At 34.5% G+C, this 11,232-nt stretch overlaps 1 protein-coding gene across 2 annotated transcripts; it reads left to right on the top strand.

Annotated features, from left to right (window-relative positions):
* The first annotated feature begins 6,354 nt into the window (after positions 1-6,354).
* LOC131616738 (carotenoid 9,10(9',10')-cleavage dioxygenase 1) lies at positions 6,355-10,405 on the top strand. 2 transcript variants are annotated; one of them, XM_058888163.1, is made up of 14 exons: positions 6,355-6,636; positions 6,708-6,778; positions 7,077-7,112; positions 7,189-7,300; positions 7,416-7,515; positions 7,600-7,662; positions 8,205-8,315; positions 8,404-8,588; positions 8,685-8,823; positions 9,158-9,275; positions 9,362-9,463; positions 9,648-9,899; positions 9,987-10,098; positions 10,177-10,405. In XM_058888163.1, exons 1-14 carry the CDS (start codon positions 6,421-6,423, stop codon positions 10,204-10,206), a joined length of 1,647 nt encoding a protein of 548 aa, XP_058744146.1. In that variant the 5' UTR covers positions 6,355-6,420; the 3' UTR covers positions 10,207-10,405. The 2 variants fall into 2 exon arrangements, with proteins under 2 accessions (XP_058744146.1, XP_058744147.1); XM_058888164.1 differs by having other exon boundaries at positions 6,356-6,636; positions 7,077-7,091.
* The last annotated feature ends 827 nt before the right edge of the window (positions 10,406-11,232 follow it).

Below are 11,232 nucleotides of genomic sequence, written 5' to 3'. Positions count from 1 at the left end.
TTTAGGAGTGTTGCTTTTGTCTATTTTCAGAAGCAACACTGAATTAAGTTGAATTTTCTTGTAGATAGATGTATCTTTACGAATTATGCTCCTAACCAAAATAAGTATAAATGTTACCATCCTTCTAGTCGTAAGTACCTTGTTTTTAGGGGTGCGCATGGTTGATTATTTTCAAAAACCAAACCATAACCATTTTAAAACTATTTAAATGGTTTGGATTTATAACCATAACCATATTTTAATCAAAATTGGTTATAAAACCGGTTATAAATTTGGTTATGATTATATAACCGGTTTTTTAAAAAAACCCAGTTTTGAAAATTATTTTTTCCAAAAATATTTTTTTTCAAAAAAAAATTAATATTGTGAGAATTAAAATATTTGGATTTGGATAATAACCGGATTATAACCTAATCCAAAATAATTTAACCGGTTAATAACCATTTAATTATATCCGGATTATATGAATGGATAACCAAACCATTAATAACTAAACCGGTTAATAACCATTCAATTATATCCGGATATAGTGGTTTAGGTTTGGTTATGGATTTGGACATCAAAACCGGATATTTTGCACACCCCTACTTGTTTTTAAATATATCATATTTTGTTAAAATGTGTATGACTCTAATTGTGAGTTTGAGTTCTTGACCTTTGGGCGTAACCTCTAAAGTTTTGGCACCTACTTCAATGTTTGAACTTAAGTCGCTATCTATTTTGAGCCATATTTGTTGTTCAACTTCTTGTCTGAGTCTATTTATGTTCCAATTACTTTAATATCACCCATTTTGAGTCCAAATGGTAAACATGACTTGATTTTGTTACATTTTGTACTTGAATATTTGTAAAAGGCCCACATGAGACAATAAGCTCTATAAGGATAATCAGTACAATATGTCGCCCCAACAGGCTTCCTAGTCGCCCATTTATTGAAACGTGCATCCACTTTCTAGCTGTGTTACTTGTTGCCCATATCACTCGCCCACTTATAAAAATGTTAGGCGGGGTGATGTGTCCTTATTTATTAACGGTGTGAAGAGGCAGTCAAAGAGAGAAACCATGTTCTCCAAAATAATAGGGGAATAACGACTCCACCTTATGAGAGAAACATGGGGTAACCATGCTATTTAGTCCTAAAGATCCAAGCCTAATTGATCTCTTTAAATACCCCGACCATTGAGTTGAGGAAGACATTCAATTTACTCAACAAATATCAATAAACAAAGCTTCTCACCATCCCTAATGTGAGCTTCCTCTAACACCACAACAACCTTATGACCCTCAGACAACCCTACACAGATCCATATTAACACGGCCGATGACATACTTTCCCCTCTTTCCGTATCCATCTGTTACTGACCAAACAATGAGCTCTATACTAGTACAATATTTATTTTGTAAGTAATTTGTTCAAAGACGCCGAAGCCAGATACAAGAAGATCGAGAGGTCCGTTTTAGCATTTGTGATAACTGCGAGAAAACTCAGACCATACTTTCAATGAAATAGACTGACAGTAAAATCCGATTACCCTATTCGACAAGTTTTGAAGAAACCAAATCTCGCAGGAAAAATGGTATCCTGAGTTGTTGAGATATTGAATATGATATCCAATACATACCCATGGGAAGTATCAAATCACATGTGATAGTTGATTTTCTCGTAGAGTTTAGTTTTCCCTTTGGCAATGAAATTATCCCCACATGGATACTATCTGTATATGGCGCTTCAAACCTTAAAGGCAATTGCACTGACATAATACTAGAATGACCAGATGATCTCTTGATCGAATAGTCTTTGAATTTGAATTCAAGGCTAGAAACAATAAAGTCGAGTATAAATCTCTCTTCACCAGCATGATCCTCGCCCTTAAGATGGGCACCTAAAGTCTGAAATCTAGAAGCGACTCATAATTGATGGCAAATCAATTCATCAGAGAATAATTGACAAATGATCCTAACTTATCAAAAATATGAAAAAGGTACGAGATTTATCTAAACATTTTAAAAAAATTGCGATAACATATGCGCCTAGGGCACATAACTCTAGGGATAGCCTCCTCTCAAAGTTTCCCAACAAAAAAAAGTGACATATGATCGCACTATAATTCAAGATACCCTCGTCGTCGCTAGAATAGAGGCAGAAGAAGTAAACACTCTTGAAATCGCCCATAACACAAGTTGGATGGCGCCTATAATATGATACATCTATATAAGAGGTGGAAGCAAAAAAGAGGTGGAAGCAAAAAAGATTTGAAATCATGCAACAAAGTCTATGATAATCTCTAGAAGGCTTTACAAGATAGGAAGAGCTCCCCCATGCTAAGATTCATAGGAGAACATAAAGTCAACTTGGTCCTTATAGAGGTCCATCGAGAAGCATGTGGTAGCCATATTGGCGGGCGAGCATTAGCCCATAAGTTACTTAGGGAGGGCTATTATTGGCCCAATATGATGAAAGACAATGCATCATTCATAAAAAGAGTGACAAATGGAAAAAAAACATGCGAATTTACACCATGCACCAGCTAAAATCCTTCATTCCTTCATAACACCTAGCCATTTTACCAATGGGGCGTGGACATCTTGGGCCCTTTCTCCCCTGGTGCGTGACCAATTAAAGTTATTGTCTCCAAGATCATAACAGAAAGGGTTCATCGCTTCTATTGGCAATGAATAATGTGCAGGTTTGGACTTCAAAGGGTTATCATTTTTTACAATGGTACTCAATTCGCCAGCTCCATTGTTGTCGATTTCTGTCATGAATTAGGAGTTCAAACAAAGTTTTTTTTCCGTTGTCCGTTCATAGGCGTACAAGCAAGCTAAATAAGAGAACAAAATAGTATTGGGTGGGATACAGAAAAATCTTGATGAAGTCAAAGGGATATGGATTGAGCAACTTAAATAAGTGTTATGGTCATATCACACAATCCCACACTCAACCACCAAGGAGACTCCACTTATAATGGTTTTTGTTATGATGCTGACTCTGTTACACCCCAACTTTAATTATTTTTAAATTGAATTTATATTATTTTTATTTTATTTATTGGAGTGATATATTTGACTTATCAAATTATTTGGGGATGGTAGAGATTTAATTATAACTATTGTTAATTATTTAGTTTAAATAATATTAAAAATATTAGAAAATAAAAGATATTTTAGTGTTGGAAGAAAAATAGGGTTTTTAGAAAATAGTAAGAATAAGGGTGCAAGAGTAATTGAGAGGTGTGAGGATAGTGAATCAAATTAGAGTAAATAAATAGTTAAGTTGATGGGAGCTTTAGTCAAATTGTGATTTTTTTTGGTAAAAGAGGTAGAAAACTTAGAGCGATTGTGGGAAAGAACAAAAAGAAAATCTCAAAGGTCAAAAGCTGCTTAGATATGCAATTTCGAGATAAGGGGGTGATCATGTATGAGTGGCTAAACATAGGGATAGTGAGGGGTCCTTACCCTCTTAATTTCTTCCTTCCTTTATTCGTGTTTGATGTTTGTGGCTAAAAAGTTTGGCAAAACCTTTCAGGCGATCAATGATAATATTTTCCTTTTTGATTATGATATGATATGTTATTATTATTGTTGAGTTCTTATTTATCTTTGGACAAGTATACATGTGTGTTGATGAGTTGATGGCTTTGATAAGGCGGAGTTGTTTGAGTATCGATAGTTGTGCTATAATGCGAGAATATATGAAATTGTATAATTTGTAAACTGGTTTGCCCTGTTGATGCCTTGATGTTGATTGATGAACTATGGTGGCGCCATAAGGAAAAAATGTGAAATTGAAATAGTTGCACCCTAAAAATATGTTTAACGGGGCGAAAATTATGAAAAAGTCGAAAAATTGGAAATAGTCGAAAAGTAAAAAATAAGAAAAATTGATTCGGGAGAAGGGGCCACAAGGGGATTCGCGGAAGCTAGAACAGTTTCGTGCAGCTCCGTTGTGTCGGACAGCGGCGGTCGGGTGAACAATTCTGCATCGGAACATCGGCGGGCGGGGAGCAGATGAGGAACTACATTGTTGGCATGTTATTGATGTAGTTTCTGTTCATATGAGGACTCGTTTGTTGAGTAGCATATTGATGTTGTCATTTACATATGTCATGCATCATATTCATTAATGGTCTCAAGTTCATTGGTGGAATCGTTAGTTCATATGAGGAACCAAAGACGAACCTCCAATTTATTAGTGGGATTATTGGTTCGGGTGAGGAACCAGAGGAATCGATCAATTAGTTAAACAATTCTGAAATTCAAAAACTTGGTACCACATGCAAATGGAGTTTAGAAGGAGAATTGAATTGCATTACATATTGCATTGGTGATTAATTAATGTTGTGAATTATATCTATGTGATTGTTGAATATTATTATTGAAACTGCCATTGTTGTTTACATACACCATTAACATTATAAACATATTTATCACCCCTTTATTGTTTGTTGTATTTCTTGTTGTGATGGTGGTACAGATATTCAGGTAGAGGGGCATTAGTTGCTTATGAGTCGAAGGATTGGCGTAGATGCCTACTTCTTTATTGTATCACTTTAAGTTTTGTTTAAATTTCTACGGTGTTGCTCTGATAGTGTAATATCGGAACGAGTTTTCATGAGAAGTGTTGAATTGATTCTCTTTTGTTGAGATTAATTTGTTTGTTTTGATAAAGCATGAGATGTTTCAGTTGAAATGATATGTTTTTTATTTCCGCTGTTTAATTAATTATTTAAGAAGGATGTTGTTATAAGGAAAATGTGACACCTTATTGTTAAATTAAAAATTAATTTTCGTGATCTTTTTAAATGTGTGTTTTAAGTTCGGGGTGTCATATAATTGGTATCAGAGCAATTCAGTTCATTTGGACTAGGTTGTGAACTAGTTTGTACCCTTATGTACAACATGTGTATGAACACTGTCGGTGATTTACAGTTATTTGCTATACTATTTGCAATTAGTTAACTTGTTTCAGTTGGTTGTGCTAAGATAAATGGCTGGCAGGTATGATCATGCGATTGTTGATGCTTTGGAAGCAATGGCTCACGTGATGCGCATGCGAATTAGGCTTTGCAGGGCAGAATCAGCATGGTGTAGCTGATGAATTATGTGGGATGGGAAAGTTTCAGAGGAATAGTCCGCCTACTTTTAAGGGAAGGTACGATCCCGATGATGCTCAGAGTTGGCTTGAGGAGATTGAGAGGATTTTCTGGGTTATGGTTTGTACGGATGCGTAAAAGGTTATGTTCGATACACATATGCTGTCGGAGGAAGTTGAGTATTGGTGGGATAATGACCACCAAAGGTTAGAAGATGCATGTACTGAGATCACTTAGGTGAATTTCAAGACTAAATTTCTAGAGAAATATTTCTAGCCGATGTCTGGAGTCGGAAAGAAATCTAGTTCATTTAGCTGAAACAAGGGTATATGACCGTGGTTGATTAATTAGCTAAGTTCGAGGAGTTATCCAGATTTTTCCTTCACTACAATGAGGTAGGAACTTAAGGATTTAAGTGTGTGAAGTTTGAGAGTAGCTTACGTCCTGAGATCATGAAGTTCATTGGTTACCAGGAGATTCGTCAATTTCGGTGCTTATTAATAAATGCAGGATCTATGATGAGGATAATAGAGCCATATCTGCTCACTACAAAAGTATTAGTGAGAAGAAGAATGTAAACTAGAGTCGTAGGAAGCCGTATGTGACTCCAGTTACTAAGGAGGATTAGAAGTCTCAACAAAAGACCGCATACAAGAATGAAACAAGTGGGGGAGACACTCTTGCTTCTCTAAACTCTAAAATGATTCAAATATGGAGAGTCAGGTCATCGTATTGGAGAATGCAGAAATGTTAAAAGAATTATTCTTAATATTTTCAATGCATAATTAATTATTATTAAAATATAAAATTATAATTTAAATATACTATTTTAAACATTTCCCATTTTATAAAAAATATTATTTTTAATATCTTAATTAAAACTATTGTCGTTCTAATTATAATTATAGATGAAAATACTTTTTAAAATAGTCAAAGAGTCTAGTTAGATTAATATCTCATCCCACAGTATTTTCTTTTTCTTTCTAGATAACAAGTATTTAAGTCAAAATTCAAAAATATGCAACACTTGGATTCCACTAGCACTTTCACTAGATTGAAAACCTTGATAAAATAATTTGTTGATCGGTTTGATATATTCCCACGATAGTTGCAAGACAAAAACAAATTACAAATGGACAAGAAATCACAAAGAGGAGGAGATTTCAAAGCAGAGGTTAGAATCTACACACTACACTAACCACGTGGCAGTTCCTAAGCCAACGAACCCAAAATCCAACTTAAACCATACAAAACACACTGACTTCTTATTATTCCACACACCACTTTCAAAAACCCATTTACGTAAATCTCTAACAACAAATCCAAAATGGGTTCCGAGAAGAACGAAAACGGAGTCATTTTGAATGTGGAACCTAAACCTAGCAATGGATTCACTTCAAAAGCAGTTGATTTGTTGGAGAAGATTATCGTCAAGATATTTTATGATTCTTCACTTCCTCATCACTGGCTTACTGGTAATTTTGCACCGGTTAAAGACGAGACTCCTCCTGTTAAGGATCTTACTGTGCAAGGCCACCTTCCGGTTAGTTCAATTCATTCTAGAATGTTTTCAGGTCTTGCTGCTCATCACTTACCATTTGATGTGTTTTGCAGGATTGCTTGAATGGAGAGTTTGTTAGGGTGGGGCCCAATCCTAAGTTTTCTCCCGTCGCGGGATATCACTGGTAAAGTTTGTTTGTACGCTTTCCTCAGATAGTTTTTACGGAAGAGGTTATAGGTAGTGCACTGTCGGTGTTAATTAGTTTTACATCATCGTCTAATAGAATTATAACATTCTGTTATGTCATATCGTTTTTAAATTAGAAGTGTGATTTGGTTGAATAATTGGTTGAGAGTGCATACTCTTTACGGACAAGTTTGATATGAATGTGGGGATTTTTTAGTTTATCGGAACTTAAAATGGATTCATTATGTGGAGTTTTATGCTCATACGGTGCTTTCTCTTTCTCTCTGTTTTTGCAGGTTTGACGGAGATGGGTGCGTGCTATTCTGTTTTCAGTAACTATTACAAGTTCATAATAATGGTATATATATTTAGTCATTGAATATTGATCTACGGATCGTTTACTTGCAGAATGATCCATGGTTTGCGTATCAAAGATGGAAAAGCTTCATATGTTTCTCGTTACGTGAAAACTTCTCGTTTTAAACAAGAAGAATACTTCAAAGGTTCTAAATTTATGAAGGTATATAAAGAAAGTAAAAGTATAGAAGCTTGGCGAAAAATATGCTAATGATAGAAATGCTTGTTTTACTTACACTTGAACAAGATAAATGTTTTTTCTTGTTTGCCGTTTTCAGATTGGAGATCTCAAAGGTCTATTTGGACTGTTAATGGTTAACATACAAATGTTACGAGCTAAATTGAAAGTACTGGATGTTTCTTATGGACACGGAACAGGTAACTTGAGTTATGATTTTTTAGCTCTTGTATATGCTTTGAAGCTACGAATCTAACTTGTGCTCATACTCTCATGTTTACCAGCTAATACAGCTCTTGTATATCATCATCAGAAGCTTCTAGCACTCTCAGAAGGAGACAAACCTTGTGAGTACTTTTCCTTTCTGTTTTACTTATATGAAAGATATAAACTTGTTGATCATATCTGAAATTCCATCAACTGAATAGAACATAGGGTTAAAAAGATTCATCAAGTTCAACAATTATGATCTTAAGCGGCAAGGTTTTTTTTCCATCTCTCCTGAAGAAAGCAACGTCAGTCTAATTTAAGTGCAATGTTTTGAAACTGGACCGAATCAGTTGGTTTAAACGGAAACAGGCCAGTTCGCTGGTTGGTTTAATATTGGTTACATATCAATTTGATTAAACTAGATTGAACCGTAGTTTAATCACGGTTGGTAGCAATCAATTTTCATTTCTTACTTATTTTATTTATTTGTCGCATGGTTCAAATGTAGTTGAACCCCAACTGAATCAATTGAAATGACACAAAGGTCTCACTAATTTGATCTCTGGTTCGGTTTTTAAAATATAGTTACTTCATAATTGCATCACAGTATTTGACTAGCTATAATTGTATTTGCCTCTTCTTCTACGGTACTGAAGTAGTCTCATTTTAAAATTTTCAGATGCTATTAAAGTTTTTGAAGACGGTGATTTGCAGACACTTGGCTTGCTAGATTATGACAAGAGATTGGGCCATAACTTCACCGCTCATCCAAAAGTTGACCCATTTACTGGTGAAACCATCGTCAAATAAGTGATTAAGTTGAAAGATTTAATGGAAAAGCAATTCCAATTTCCAACAAATAACTTTCCTATATGCAGGGGAGATGTTTACATTTGGATATTCACATTCAGCACCATATGTCACATACAGAGTAGTATCAAAGGATGGTTTTATGCATGATCCTGTTCCAATAACAATATCAGAACCCGTCATGATGCATGACTTTGCCATCACAGAGAATTATTCAATATTTATGGACCTTCCTCTCTACTTTAGGCCAAAGGTAGTTCATATGATCTGGCGAAAGATTAGTTTGTCAGTAATATTACTTGATGGAGATTAAATAAATCTTAATTGTTGATTGAAATGTATTTTTTAGGAAATGGTGAAGAATAAGACATTGATATTCTCATTTGATTCAACCAAGAAAGCTCGTTTTGGAGTCCTACCTCGGTATGCTAAGGATGAGAAGCATATCAGATGGTTTGAACTACCAAATTGCTTCATTTTCCACAATGGTATGCTTGCTTGCTTTTGTTTCTCCTTAAGTTAATATGTTGATTGATATTCTTTAATGATCATTTGTAAAATCCAATGATCGTGAAATTGAAGTTCCTGATGATTTAAAAAAAAGCGAGGTCGATATATTTCCCCATTCATTTGATTTTCAATTTATAATAATGTCAAATTTGAACATACCTTTCAGTAACATGCAAACCACTTCAAAATAGAATAGTAGCAATGTATCACAATTAAAAGTTAATAAAAAAAGCTTCTCAATTTGTGCTGTAAATTATTAAACTCTGACTAATTTGTCCATTTTCATCTTTTATTTGACTCATTTTCCCCTAGCCAATGCTTGGGAGGAGGAGGATGAAGTTGTTTTGATCACATGCCGCTTGGAGAATCCAAATTTGGACATGGTCGGCGGGGCTGTCAAGGAAAAGCTTGATAATTTTGCAAATGAGCTGTAAAATTACTTGTTCTTATATGCAATTTATGAAGAAAATTTCACTGGATGTCATTCTATATTTACATTCACTGAACTCTTTCCAGGTATGAAATGAGATTCAACATGAAAACCGGCGAAGCTTTTCAAAAGAAACTATCAGCGTCTACTGTAGATTTTCCTAGGGTGAATGAAAGCTACACTGGCAGGTTAGCATATTCTATCCTTGTTGATAATTAGGGTAGGCCAAATACCAAAATTAGAGTTGAGCTTGTGTCGAGTTAGGATAGATTATACTCGTCATATACTTGACCTTAAATGTTGACAGCGTCAAACGTTTTCCAGTATATGCATGTCAGCCACAACCTGTATTTACTATTTTCATTTCATCAGGAAGCAACGATACGTGTATGGAACCACGTTAGACAGCATTGCTAAAGTTACTGGGATTATTAAGTTTGATTTGCACGCCGAGCCAGATTTGGGAAAAACAAAGCTTGAAGTTGGAGGAAATGTTCAAGGTCTCTATGACTTGGGACCAGGAAGGTTTGGATCTGAGGCTGTTTATGTCCCGCGTGTCCCTGGCACCGATTCTGAAGAAGATGACGGATACTTGATCTTTTTTGTACATGATGAGAATACCGGGTAACAATTTCCTCTACACACATAGTAGTGACTTATATGGCTTAGATTTTGTTTTTCTTAATCTTCTGTTTAACTTGAATACTGTAGGAAATCATTCGTGCATGTCTTAGATGCAAAAACAATGTCAGCAGATCCTGTTGCAGTTGTAGAATTGCCTCAACGAGTTCCATATGGTTTCCATGCTTTCTTTGTCACAGAGGTTTGTGTTACTTCACATTGCATTTTCTTCCTCTCTATTAAATGCATGTTCTTGATGTTTTGATGGCTCCATTAACAGGAACAACTGCAAGAACAGGCTAAAGTTTAAACATGCAGACAACCGCATTGCACTGCCACAGAATGAATCATGCGTATATTTATATATATCTTGTTTACTTTGATACACTTATAGTTTTATTTATCATACTTGTATAATTTTAGTTTATATTTAAAGTCATTGCCTAAAGTTAAAGATTAAAGGGTTATATTATACTATTTCTGTATTTATTTGAGAGAGAATTATGAAACCATCTGATTAATATAATAGAAGCACATATACCGACTTTAAATATATAAAGTTTACAGGGCTGATTTATTTGATTTACAATGTTTCAATTCAACCAGGCAAAATTTTCTCATAACACTCAATTAGTGATTCTGATAAATACTAAATGCCAGCACTTTAAAGTGTTTTAAGGATGCAAGTGTAATGGTTTATAAGGGTTAGTTGTAAATATTAATTAGCTTTATTTTATCTTTAATTAGTTTTATTTTATTGCATAGGCTCATAAAACAAAATTTGTTAGGTCTAAAACTTTTTCTATTTACAAAATTTATCTATTGTATAGTTACATAATTTTAAAATATGTTATAAATTTTTTTCTACATAGTATCAGTTTCGATTTTAAAGTGACGACTTTCGCATAAATCTTAGGTAATTGCTCTTCCCACATTTAGGATTGTTTTGTAAATAAGTATTTTTTTATCAAAAACACACATCAGGCTCTTCTCCTTCTTCATTTTGAACCTACTTTCAAGTTTCTCAAACTCTTAAACTCCCACACTCTCTCAACTAACTTCTAAGTTTCTAGCCTCTTCTCATTGCTCATTTTCAACCTACTTTCAAGTTTTTCAAAATCTTAAACTCTCACACTCTCTCTCAACTCACTTCTAAGTTTCTACTCCCAACATTCAATCAATCAAAGTGCTAAACATCAAACTCACGTTTGGTAAATTTTTTATTTCTCTATACATTTGATGTCTATATATCATTAATCCCACAATCACTCATCATAAAGCTGCCACACGAATTCTCAGATACTTAAAGGGTTGCCCTGCTCGTGGATTATTCTTT

Source organism: Vicia villosa, linkage group LG7 (genome assembly GCF_029867415.1).
Source record: "Vicia villosa cultivar HV-30 ecotype Madison, WI linkage group LG7, Vvil1.0, whole genome shotgun sequence".
Lineage (NCBI taxonomy): Eukaryota > Viridiplantae > Streptophyta > Magnoliopsida > Fabales > Fabaceae > Vicia > Vicia villosa.
Note: the sequence above shows the minus strand (reverse complement) of the source record. Positions and strands in the feature narration are given on the sequence as shown.